At 35.0% G+C, this 13535-nt stretch overlaps 2 protein-coding genes across 3 annotated transcripts in view; both read left to right on the top strand.

The window, feature by feature from the left end:
* The window catches only part of ZNF385B (zinc finger protein 385B), a 588375-nt gene that overhangs the window by 25276 nt on the left and 549564 nt on the right, over window positions 1-13535 (top strand). The window lies entirely within an intron of this gene.
* The window catches only part of CWC22 (CWC22 spliceosome-associated protein), a 64212-nt gene that overhangs the window by 25346 nt on the left and 25331 nt on the right, over window positions 1-13535 (top strand). For both annotated transcript variants that reach the window (XM_011944055.1, XM_011944056.1), the window contains exons 5-11: window positions 1445-1690; window positions 5287-5415; window positions 10124-10292; window positions 10681-10734; window positions 12866-13001; window positions 13093-13299; window positions 13386-13448. In XM_011944055.1, coding sequence (XP_011799445.1) covers window positions 1445-1690; window positions 5287-5415; window positions 10124-10292; window positions 10681-10734; window positions 12866-13001; window positions 13093-13299; window positions 13386-13448 — 1004 coding nt within the window. The remainder of the gene's footprint in view (window positions 1-1444; window positions 1691-5286; window positions 5416-10123; window positions 10293-10680; window positions 10735-12865; window positions 13002-13092; window positions 13300-13385; window positions 13449-13535) is intronic.

Here is a 13535-nt window from a genome sequence, read left to right as displayed (position 1 = left end):
TTCTTTGCAGGGACATGGATGGAGCTAGAGGCCATTTTCCTTAACTAACACAGGAACTGAAAACCAAATACCACACGTTCTCATTTATAAGTGGGAGCTAAATTATGAGAACACATTAACACATGGAGAACAACACACACTGGGGCCTTATGGAAGGTGAAGGGAGGGTGGAGGGTGGGAAGAAGAAGAGGATCACAAAAAACACCTAATGAGTACTAGGCTTAATACTTGGGTGATAAAATAATCTATACAACAAACCCCCATGACACAAGACACAAGTTTACCTATGCAATAAATCTGCACTTATACCCCTGAACTTAAAATAAAAGTAAACAAACAGAAAAAACCTGTTCCTCCACAGCTACCTGGGAAGATGACCGCTTTTCAATCTCCGTGTAGGTTCTATTACTATATATTTAAAAAGACCATCTCAAACATACCCCTTAGATTTAGCTAAAATCTATCCCATAGTTTCCTGGTAATGCAGTGATAATATGAAATTTACTTCTATTTACTGTGTCATATAACTCATGGTTACCCAAAATATGAATAGAATGGTCTGAGTTTCCAAGGCAATATATGTAAAAAGCAGCTCAGTGGATAAACTTTGCTGTGGGGAAAGATCGCAAAAAGCAAGGATTCATTCTTTCCTGTTAGTTCTTGATAGTTTCAGAGAACTGTACCTTGATTGTTTTAAAAGCCTTAGCTTAAGAAAGGATAATCGGGTACTTTGGTAGGGAAGATTTATTGTGGCTAGAAAAAATTTTCCCCCCACATTGTCTCAAATAAGCAGAAGCTTCCGATATTCTGAGATTTCTAATAAAAATATTAGTTCTATCAAGAAACAATTTCAAATACTATATTCTATAGCAGTCTTACAACTAAAGTAACCACTATTGAAGATTAACTCTGGTTTCTTCTCCTTTATACAATTTGTCATAAACATCACAGGCTAATTTGTCTTCTTAAAACACTCCTTTCATAAAAGCCACTCTCCTACTCAGAAACTTTTAATGGTTCCCCATCACCTCCAGTAAAAATCCTTCAAGTCTTTTGCATATGTTTTAAGATTTTAGTCTAACTCTTAACTCATCTTTCCAACTACCATCACACATAATTCTTTGTTTCCTGATTGTGCTACTCATTCTGACCTTAGCACCCCTGCTCAGTCTTTCAATAGTTATTCCCTCTTCTACTCGTTGCAGAATGCCATCCTTCCTCTCCCCTTCCTCCTCCCCACTTGCCCCCATTCTAAATCCTATCAAGCCTTCAGGACCTAGTTTGTTGAATTTTCTCTGTGAAGCACTTTCTCACCATTCTAAACCACTTTTCTTAGTCCGAATTTGTGGGACCCACTTATGGTCTCACTCATTTGTGTGCAGTTAATTGTTAAGAGTGTATTTTATATTGTCTTTTCTGCTCTTAAAAAAAATTTGTATTACAGAAGCAGGGACCGAGAAAAACGCAGAGAAAGAGAAAGAGATATGGATCGAAAAAGGTCCCGGAAATCCCCATCTCCTGGGAGGAGAAACCCAGAAACATCAGTAACTCAGAGTTCCTCTGCTGAGGATGAACCTGCTACAAAGAAAAAGAAAGATGAGCTGGATCCTCTTCTTACTCGCACTGGTGGAGCATATATTCCCCCTGCAAAGCTCAGGATGATGCAGGAACAGATTACAGATAAAAACAGGCATGTTGATATCAATCAGTATATAAAGCCATTATATGGTCATTGAAAAATAAGTCAACTATGGTTTAATGAACCCTGGCTCTTGAGAATTTACATTAGTCTTCAGTGATAGAGACCTCAAATTAGAGACCTCTTTACTTCATAGCTCCATTGGAGAGCCATACACTACTTGCCCTTATATTAGCTCATTACTTTTTTTTTTTTTTGCATGAATGAATTAAAAAGTTTGAGGAAAAGATTGCTTACCCTTTTTACAGTATTTTCAAACTATTGTTCCTTTCATTGTTTCATGGATGCATTCCTATTGATAATGTTTATTTTTTGTAGAAAAGATTAATATTGACATTTTAGTTCTAAAATTGACTTTTCCTGCTGTAAACCAGGAGTCAGCAAACTTTTTCTGTAAAAGGCCAGCTAAAGCAGGTGGGCAGCTGCATTTGGCTCATGGGTGTAGTTTGCCGACCTCTGTACTCATCTATGAAACTGAAGCTGGCAGTTATCTCTTTTTGTACATTTTCTTTAGCCCACAATATTTTAGACTATACATTTTTGCTACTCTAAGGCAGACAGACAAAATTTATATATGAACTGTCACGCTTAAAACACTCCTCCTTCCCTTTTCAGAGTAATTGAGATGGTGAGGAGCTATTTAGGAAAGTACAGCTAAGTTTTTAAGATATTTTCTCTAATAGGATAAATTGATAACTAGGGAAAGTATGGTCCCAGATTGAGATGATTATTCAGTTACCAGATAACTAGTTAAAAGATTGGGAAAGAAGGTATTAATAGTTATAATTTAAGAAAAACAGATGCAAGGTGAGCCAGACAGGAGTATTTCCACATCCTTTCATGGGTGTTTTAATGGCAATTTGAAAAGTGCTTGAGAACCTTATTTAAAATAAGTTAAATCTAAATTTGTTTCAAGGGTTAGCTTGAAGTAGAAATGTCATGATCCGCCCACCTCGGCCTCCCAAAGTTCGAGACCAGCCTGGCCAATATAGTGAAGCCCTCTCTCTACTAAAAATACAAAGATTAGCCAGGCGTGGTGGCGGGCACCTGTAGTCCCAGCGACTTGGGAGGCTGAGGCAGGAGAATGGCGTGAACCTGGGAGGCGGAGTTTGCAGTGAGCCGAGATTGTCCCACTGCACTCCAGCCTGGGCGACAGAGAGAGACTCTGTCTCAAAAAAAAAAAGAAAAGAAATGTCTTTATCTAAAAGAAGCTATGAAGATTTGAAATAAAACCAAATTTAAGAGCCAGAAAGGGGAATTTGATGACATTATATTCAAAACTAATAAGTTTTTCATTATGTGTCATGTTTTAGCACTTGCCAGTGATATTTGAAGTGTTAGGTTGAAAAGGAATTTGGAGTTGGCTTCTGTGGTTAATAGGACTTTCATTATCATGTAAGCGTTTTGCTCATGCACAAGGCAGTAGTGGCGGCATTACTGAAAAGTATTCACTTTCTCTAGTCCAGTCCAAAGCAATCCTGATTGTAAAAGACTAGAAACTATATCAGTCCAAGTCTTGCTTCCTTTTAAATAAAGCAGACAGGAGAGTCAGCAATACATGCAATTTAAAGCAGATTCCTTTAAGATAATTGTGGCCGGGCGCGGTGGCTCAAGCCTGTAATCCCAGCACTTTGGGAGGCCGAGACGGGCGGATCACGAGGTCAGGAGATCGAGACCATCCTGGCTAACACGGTGAAACCCCGTCTCTACTAAAAATACAAAAACTAGCCGGGCGAGGTGGTAGGCGCCTGTAGTCCCAGCTACTGGGGAGGCTGAGGCGGGAGAATGGCGTAAACCCGGGAGGCAGAGCTTGCAGTGAGCTGAGATCCGGCCACTGCACTCCAGCCCGGGCGACAGAGCAAGACTCCATCTCACAAAAAAAAAAAAAAAAAAAAAAAGATAATTGTATATACCGTTGAAGTCTGTTAGTAGGCTGTAAAGGGTTCAAGAAGAAGTAGACATCTGGAAAAGAAGGCCATAGTCTTTGCTTTCAGTAGATACATGACTTGTGGGCTTCCTAATTAGGATGTATAATTGTAGTTGATGTAGCTGTTTGATTAGTTTAGTAAGATAGGTTGTGATTGTATATGAGCAACATCTTATTAATCAGGCCACTTGTTAAGCCATACATCTTGTTTCTAGAGATAGTGGGATACCAAAAGGTTGGAGTTATGAAACAGTGGAATAGTCCACCTTGGGTACAGGCAGTAAGGGGGTACATAATTTATAGAGAATTTAGAAATGAAATAAAATTAACTGCAAAGTGAGTCTGTTTTTTATCCTCACCATGCTAGCAATACTAAACAGTGTCAGTGATACAATACTTGTTCCCACCAGGCACTGCTCTCACCAGCCTTCCTTGTTGTACCACTCCAGAGCAGGGATTCTTAATCTACGAGCCCCTCAAGAGGTCCATGGATAGAATTCAAACAATCAGTCCAGTAATGTGTTTGGGAAAAAAATTGAATCCTTATTTTTACTATTCTCTAAAGTTTAGCTTTTTTTTTTCTTTTTAGAATGTAGGCAATAGATCAGAGTATTAACAGTCTGTTACAGATATTTCATGATATGGATTATGGCCATGCTACTTAAAAATTTAAGTAGTTATTAAGCATACTGCTAGTTCTTGTGTAATGTGTTATGAAGCACATAGAATATTATATCAAACTTTTGTTCTTTTCATGTTTCAAAAACTGAATTTCGGTATGATTAGTATCCTTTGTAATCCTATTTGTTGTATATATCATTCCAAAAAGTCTACTGGTTTCACCAGGCTTCCAGAGAGAGACGTGTATAGAAGAAAAAAGGTTAAGACTTCCTGCAGCTGAAATCAGATTCCACAGAAAAGCAGTTACAAAATCCATAGAATTGTAGAGCATTGAAAGATCTTAGACATTGTCCAGTTCAACGTAAAGAAACTCAACGAGGCCAAGTAATTTCCGAAATCTAGGGTAAAAAGCAGTACAGCTATTTAACATTCAACTGGTATAGCTGTTGGACTACTACATCAGCATAGAGGTTGTCTTTAAAATACTCTGAACAATATTTCAGCTCCATGATTTCACGTGACTCCCTTTTTCTGTAGTTATCATTTATTTGTGGTTTAAAACATTTAATTTTGTTATCTCTGTCATCTTTTTATGAGATGGGACATACAGATTTTTTTTTGTGGCTTATATTTGGGTATTTCATGTTACCATTTACATTTTTTTAATTGCATTTATTTTAAAGGTCTTCATTAAAGATGAGTTTAAATCAAGCATTATATGTAAAATAAGCGTGTATTGAATTTGACTAATTAAATGTACTAGGCCTAAGAACAAAACATTATCCTTATATGTCCTTACATAATCTTACTGTATTATTAAAGGAAAATGGTGTGTACTTAAGCATGTGTACAGAAAATCAAATATGGTTTAGGATATAATCTGTTTATCCTGATAGGCATCATATATTTTACTGTACTTGGGGGGCATTTCATGAAAATAATGTTAAAAATTAAGGAACACTATGTAGTTTTTATGTTCTTATAACTTACTGTAATTATTGAAAGAGTTTTAATCTTTATTAAAATCACTTCTTTTTAGCTTAGCATACCAGAGGATGAGTTGGGAGGCCCTAAAGAAGTCAATTAATGGTCTTATCAACAAAGTCAACATTTCCAACATAAGTATTATTATTCAAGAGCTTCTTCAAGAAAATATTGTTAGAGGAAGGTAAGTTTTTTTTTATTTGTAGTATTTTATTTGTGGTATTTCTAAGTAATTTTTTCAAAGGTGTATAATATCTACATGAACAATAATCATTGATTTATTGTGCTACTTCATTTCAAAGGTCATTGAGAATATTTATTTAAAATGCAGTACTTATAAAAATATAGACTGCTAAGAAATAACTTGTGCCTTGCTGTTAGAGGTTGTATGGAATTTTTGCTTTTTGAGAAGCTTCGATTTCACGTAATGGTTTTTGCAGACATTCACTTAATGCCTCCAGTAATTTAAACTCATGAAGAATAATGAATATCACAGTATACTACCTCTAACTAATTTAATTTTTTATTTCTTTCTAAAATTGATGAGTAAAAGTTATATATATTTGTGGTGTGCATCATGATGTTTTGATATATGTGTACTTTGTAGAATGGCTATATCAAGCTGTTTAACATGCATTCACATACCTGTCTTTTTTTTGTGGTGAGAACACTTAAAATGTACTCTATTTTCAGCTCTCAAGTATATAATATATGGTTATTAACTATGGTCAAAATATTGTAGAATGGATCTCTGGAACTTATTCCTTCTGTCTAACTGAAATTTTGTGTCCATTGACGAACATCTAAATTCCCCCAACCCCCAGTCTCTGGTAACCGTCATTTTATACTCTGATTCTATGAGTTCAGTTTTTTTTAGATTCCGCATATTAGTGAGATCATGCATTATTTGTCTTTCTGTGCCTGGCTTATTCACTTAGCATAATGTTCTCCAAGTTCATCTGTGTTTTTGCAAATGACAGGATTTCCTTTATGGTTGAATAGTATTCCCTTATACATACGTACATTTTCTTTATCCATTTATTCACAACAGAGACTTTTGTTGTTTCCATATTTTGACCATTATGAATGATGCTGCAATAAATGTGGAAGTTCAGATACCTCTTCAACATACTGATTTCATTTTCTTTGTGTATATATCCAATAGTGGGATTGCTGGATCAAATGGTAGTTATAATAGAAAAAAATGTTTTTAGTGTTGATTTGTTTTAGAGATGTGGGTCTTGCTTCGTTGTCAGGCCAGAGTACCATGCATGGTCGTAGTTCACTGACCCCTTGAATTGCTGGGCTCAAGGAATTCTCCCACCTCAGCATCCTGAGTAGCTGGGACTGCAAGCACTCATCACCACGCTGGGCTAATTTTTTAATATTTTGTAGAGAATGAGGTCTTGCCATCTTGCCCAGGCTGGTCTTGTACTCTTGAGCTCAAGCAGTCTTCCCCACTTGGCTTCCCAAAGTGTTGGTATGATGGGCATGAGCCAGTGCACCTAGCTGGTAGTTCTGTTTTTAATATTTTAAGGAACCTCTAGACTATTTCCATAATGGCTGTACTAATATATTTATTTATTTATTTATTTATTTTTGAGACAGAGTCTTGCTCTGTCGCCCAGGCTGGAGTGCAGTGGCCGGATCTCAGCTCACTGCAATCTCCGCCTCCCGGGTTCACGCCATTCTCCTGCCTCAGCCTCCCGAGTAGCTGGGACTACAGGCACCTGCCACTGCGCCCAGCTAGTTTTTTGTATTTTTTAGTAGAGACGGGGTTTCACCGTGTTAGCCAGGATGGTCTCGATCTCCTGACCTTGTGATCCACCCATCTCGGCCTCCCAAAGTACTAATTTATATTTCTACCAACAGTGTACAAGGGTTCTCTTTTCTCCATGTCCTTGGCAACACTTGTTATTTTTCATCTTTTTTGTTACAGCCATTGAAACAGTTGTGAGATGTCTCATTGTGATTTTGATTTGCATTTCTTTGATAATTGGTGATGTCGAGCATTATATATATATATAATGCTATTTGTACATCTTTTGAAAAATGTCTGTTCTTGTCGTTTGCTCATTTTTTAAATTGGGTTATTTGTTTTCTTACTATTGAGTTGAATGCCTGATGTATTTTGGATATTAACCCCTTATACGGTTATGGTTTACAAATGTTTTCTCCCATTCCGTAGGCTGTCTCTTCACTCTGTTGATATTTTCCTGTGCTGTGCAGAAGCATTCTAGTTTTTATGTAATCCCATTTGTCTCTTTTTGCTTTTGTTGCCTGTGCTTTCGGGGTCATATCCAAAAAATCATTAACCATACCACTGTCTTGGAGCTTTTCCTCTGTGTTTTTCTTTTAGAAACTTATAGTAGTTTCACAGTTTCAGGTCTTATGTTTAAGTCTTTAATCTATTTTGCATTGATGTTTGTATATGTTGCGGGACTAAGGTCTGTTTTCATTCTTCTGCATCTGGATGTTCAGTTTTCTTGGCACCATTTATTGAAGATACTGTCTTTTCCCTATTGTGTATTCTTAGCATCTTTGTTGAAAATCAGTTGACTGCAAATGTCTGGATTTATTTAGCTATAGAGAACAAAGCTATATCTTTGTTCTCTATAGCTCTATGTGTCTGTTTTTATACTAGTGTCATGCTGTTTTGATTACTATAACTTTGTAGCAGATTCTAGGTCAGGGAGTGTGAGGTCTCCAGCTTTGTTCTTTTTGTTCAAGATTGCTGTGGCTATTTGGAGTTTTTTGTGGTTCCATGTGAGTTTTAGGATTGTTTTTTCTATTTCTGCGAAAAATGTAACTGGAATTTTGATAGGGATTGAGTCGAGTCTGTATGTTGCTTGGGTACTATGGACATTTTAATATATTATTTCAGTCCATGGACATGGGATGTCATGCATGTTGTTCCGTTTTTTCATCAGCAGTTTGTAGCTTTTAATGTACAGACCTTTCATCTCCATGGTTAGATTTATTCCTAAGGTTTTTTTGTTTTTGTTTTTTTTATAGTTATTGTAAATGGGATGTTTTCTTGATTTCTTTTTCAGAAAGATAGTTCATTGTAAGCATATGGAAGCACTACTGATTTTTGTATGTTGATTTTATGTTTGCAGCTTTACTAAATTAGTTTATTAGTTCTAACAATTTTTTGGTTAAGTCTTTAGGGTTTTCTATATTAAGATCCTGTTTATAGCAAACAGACTTCTCTATTTTTGATTTGGATGCCTTTTCTTTCTTTCTCTTGCCTCATGGCTCTGGCTAGGACTTCTAGTACTATGTTGAATAGAATTGGGAAGAGTAGGCACCCTTTTCTTATTCCTGATCTTAGAGGAAAAGCTTTCAGCTTGTTACTGTTGAGTATATTAGCTGTGGGTTCATCGTATATGGCCTTTATTCCAATTTAATTTCTAGTGAGAGTGAAGTGGGAATGTGAGAGAAATGGAAAAGATAAGAATAAATTTGAGAAAAGTGAAAAGGAATCACCATATTCTATAATATGTGGTTTTAAGCAATTGGTGATATTTAAAAGGGTCAGAAAATAGAAGTACTCCATGTTCTACTTACTATTTTAAAATCTGAGGGCTGTTTTCTCATGTCATTTTACATGACTATGATTCATCTTTTAAAAAATATGGAATGTAGTGGCCACACATGGTCGCTCAATGCCTGTAATACTAGCACTTTGGGAGCCTGAGGCAAGAGGATCACTTGAGTCCAGGAGTTTGAGACCAGCCTGGGCAACATTGTGAAAACCCATCTCTATGAAAAATACAAAAATTAGCTGGGCATGGTGGCATGTAGTACTCCCAGCTACTCTGGAGGCTGAGGTGGGAGGACTACTTGAGCCCAGAAGGCAGAGTTTCCAGTGAGCCAAGATCAAGCCACTGCACTCCTGCCTGAGTGACAGAGTGAGACCCCATCTCTCCCCAACCTCACCAAAAAAGTGGTGGTATAAAGTAGGTGCAGCGAGTTGTAGAGGTACAGAAAGTTGATCAAGAGACAGCCATTATCCATAAAAGTGGGCGGAGATCTCTCCATTTTACCTAGAAAAAAAGTAGACTCAGAAGAGTTATGGATTGCTAAAGATATTATAATTTATAGGCTGCATCCTTTTTCTCATTTTCTACTCTAGTGATTCTGTTGTTGTATCTAAAACTACCATTAAGACTTTTTTTCCCTAACTTTTGGCAATCCAATAATTACTTGTCATTACATTGCTAAAAATAACTTCAGTTTGCCCAATTTGCCTTTCCCCTTCCTCATCAAATGCATATAGAAACATGACCACTTTCAAAATGAGTTACAAGTAGGTACCTTTTAATTTCCTGTTACTGTTTTAGCATTAATCTTGCATTGCTTTTAATTCATGTCTTTATTTCTCATAGGAATATTCCAAATCTTCATTTTATTCAACTAAAATTAGACTTAAAGATTTAAACCCAAATTTGTCTTTAATCACAAAATTAATTTTATAAAAATGATGGATTTGTAGTAGAAACTTTATGTTGTCTAACTTTTGTACTTTTGAAGCAGGTCTGCTTTTGTTTACTTTTTTGAAAATGTTAAAGAATTTATTTATATGAACCTTAAAAACCTCAAATTCATGATTTGATATAACAGACTGGGGAAAGAGGAATTATATGTAGAGAGAAAAATTTTGGCGATAAATTGCAGTAAAATCTTCATTCTGTTTTAAAAAATCACAAATTCACATTTCATTTTCTGAAAAACAATTTTTATTTATTAGTAAGATGAACTCTTTCCACTTAGTTCTGATTTAGATTTTATGATTATTTATAGAGAAATATTACTGAATTTTAATAGTTTTTGTTTCATTTAATTCATTTGGTTATTGTTGACTCCTTTTTTTATTCTTTTTTAAACAGAGGACTGCTGTCCAGGTCTGTTTTGCAAGCACAGAGTGCTTCTCCAATCTTCACCCATGTTTATGCAGCATTAGTGGCAATTATCAACTCAAAATTTCCACAAATTGGAGAATTAATCCTCAAGAGGTTAATTCTTAATTTTCGAAAAGGCTATCGAAGAAATGATAAGGTATATATGAATGGCTTGTATGTAGAATGATACATAGGAACAGACTAATAAACCAGTATCAACAAAAGTAAGCAAGGTTGATTTTGACACAGGTGCATAACATAATGCTTTTTAAAAACTGTCTTTCATGAGAACTTCTTTATTCTCTTAAATATCCCTGGCCACTATTGGATGAGCCACAAAAATGATGGCTATAACTGTAGAATTTCAACTGTTTAACCAGAAGTGATAATTCTTTCATGTGTTTTATCTTATAACTTTCTGGTAATATAAAAATTATACTTGTGTGGTACATGTTTTAAATAGATTGTTAGTAGGCCATAGATTAATGTAAATAAATGAAAATTGGGTTTAGTTTATGGATTAACTCTCCACCTTCATTTTTCAGCAACTTTGCCTGACTGCTTCAAAATTTGTGGCGCATCTTATTAACCAAAATGTGGTAAGTAATTATCTTCAATACTTGTTCGCATTCAGTGGCATTAGACTGCAGGGTTGATGCCACTTCACTGATACCTCTCTGTTTTTGCTTTGCTTTATAGTCCTTGGGGTAAATATGTTGAATGATATTTTCATTTGAAAACTATAATAAATGTATTTAATATTCTTTTTTTTTTCTTTTTCTTTTTTTGAGACAGAGTCTCGCTCTGTCACCCAGGCTGGAGTGCAGTGGCACGATCTTGGCTCACCTAAAGTTCCGCCTCCCGGGTTCACGCCATTCTCTTGCCTCAGCCTCCTGAGTAGCTAGGACCACAGTTGCCCGCCACCATGCCCGGCAGTTTTTTTTTTTTTGTATTTTTAGTAGAGATGGGGTTTCACCGTGTTAGCCAGAATGGTCTGGATTTCCTGACCTCATGATCCACCCGCCTTGGCCTCCCAAAGTGCTGGGATTACAGGCGTGAGCCACCACGCCTGGTCATATTTAATATTCTGTAACATAACACTTTGATGCTAATCAAAACACTTTTAGATATTTTATCAGATTAATCTGACTTAATACTATACATGGTTACTTGACTGCAAACCATTCCTTTGAAGAACCATTCTGTTCATTTTTATAAAACAATAAAGTTGGTGTCTCCTCCACTTCATTCCCTGGTGTTCATGAGAATCTAATAAATACCTCATATTTTACAAAAACCTCTATTCCTTGCCACCACATAGGTATAGTCATATATGTTTAGAATCACTTTGTAGAATAGAGTTGATCAATTTTAATCTGTTTTAAATGCAAGTAATTTTATCATGCCATTATTCAGTTTGTGTTTATTTTGTATTCATTATTTGATGGTTTTGATTTAGCTTCTGTTTAACCATGAAAGTGGTAAAATTGTTCTTGCTCATACTCAAAAAGTTTCCTTCGGATATATATTATCATTTCCAGTTTAGTATCTTGTATAACAGGAAGAATTTTAAAGTCCTGCCTAGTCTTATTTCACTAATATTAAATGTTTTGACTCTTATTTACATGAAGATTCTTTCACTCTTAGAAATCTTTTAGATTTTGACCTAATTAGTCATATTATTACAGTGATAACTTGCTACTTAAGACCAAGGAAACTTAATTTCACATCTGTAACCATAGAGATATATTTCCGTTTTTAAATGTGTATTACACTTAGACTAGAGATTTTTGACATTGCCATAAAACACTTGATATGATAAATTTTTTGCATCTTCTCAACTGTGGTAAAGGACAGTATTTTCTTGTCACTGATATAAGACTGTTTGACATCCCTCTTCCCCTAGTGAAAAGAAGTAGTGGGTATCTTTGATGTTGTGCACGACTGGAAGAAGGTATCTCCTGAGTTGAGATTTAGACTTCTTTCCTCACCATCTCAAATCACTGTCTGACTTTAGAAAGGCATATGTATGGTGTTTTAAACATTCTTTGTAGTTCATTTTCTTCTCATAGCAAAGCTTCTCAGTAGAATTTTGTTCCCTCTCTTCCTGGCATTGTTTATAAATGTCAGTTTTTGAACATGGCCAGTAGAAATAGTTTGATATAATTTTTTAAAAACACATGGAATATTCAAAACTGTTTTGTTCCAGAAGTTACTAAGATATTTTGTAACGAAATTAGTATTCGTGTAACTTTAGGAATGTTTGCGTCTAATACAGTTGCAAATAGAATGAATTAGGAAATGTATATAAAGAATTGTGGTCATGAAGAAGGGTACTATAAATCATGTTACTATTTGTCATGTAGTAATTATGGAAATAGTTATCTTATTAGAAAGTAGTATATGATTTTTAACATATTTTATCTGTGACACTTTCCGTATATAATGGCTAAGAATATTTCTTCTAAAGATAATTCAGATAGTTGTATTCAGCTAGAAAATTAAAATTTTTGGAACAGTCATCTGAAAATTCTTAGTAGATAAATAATAAAAGTGATAGAAAAATTGTATCCCATATTTGGAGTATTTCTATATACTTCATAAAACTTTGCCCATCATATGTGCAATATAATTATTGTAAACAGATTTACTAATTTTTAGAAATCATAAAAATATTTTAATGTATGTAAAAGCATTTTCTTTCTTCCATGTATATGTATTCTATTTAAGGCACATGAAGTTTTATGCTTAGAGATGCTCACTTTACTCCTGGAAAGACCAACAGATGATAGTGTTGAAGTAGCTATTGGTTTTCTTAAGGAATGTGGCCTCAAATTAACACAAGTGTCACCAAGAGGAATCAATGGTAAGTGTCCAGTCTTAATTTGATGTTAAGTTTTTGTTTATTATAGTATTTATTGCTTATTTTATTGTCTTTTCTTTCTATTAATCTTTAGCTATATTTGAACGCCTTCGAAACATTCTTCATGAGTCTGAAATTGACAAAAGAGTTCAATATATGATTGAAGTGATGTTTGCTGTACGGAAAGATGGATTCAAGGACCACCCCATTATCCTAGAAGGTCTTGATTTGGTGGAAGAAGATGATCAGTTCACTCATATGCTCCCTCTGGAGGATGACTATAACCCAGAAGATGTTCTTAGTAAGTCTGGGGCATGTTAGGTGGAAAGAGGTGTACCAACAAATGTAAATATAGAAAATAAACATTAACTTTAAAATTTTTTTTAGATGTTTTCAAGATGGATCCTAATTTTATGGAGAATGAAGAGAAGTACAAAGCTATTAAGAAAGGTATGTAAAATTTTATAAAATAATTTAATTTGGATAAGTACAAGCAATTTAAGTAGTTATGTTAATACTGATAGGAAATATTTAGAG

Source organism: Colobus angolensis, unplaced genomic scaffold (assembly GCF_000951035.1).
Source record: "Colobus angolensis palliatus isolate OR3802 unplaced genomic scaffold, Cang.pa_1.0 Scaffold224, whole genome shotgun sequence".
Taxonomy (NCBI): domain Eukaryota; kingdom Metazoa; phylum Chordata; class Mammalia; order Primates; family Cercopithecidae; genus Colobus; species Colobus angolensis.
The sequence above is the reverse complement of the archived record's forward strand: the minus strand, read 5'-3'. Positions and strand labels throughout refer to the sequence as shown.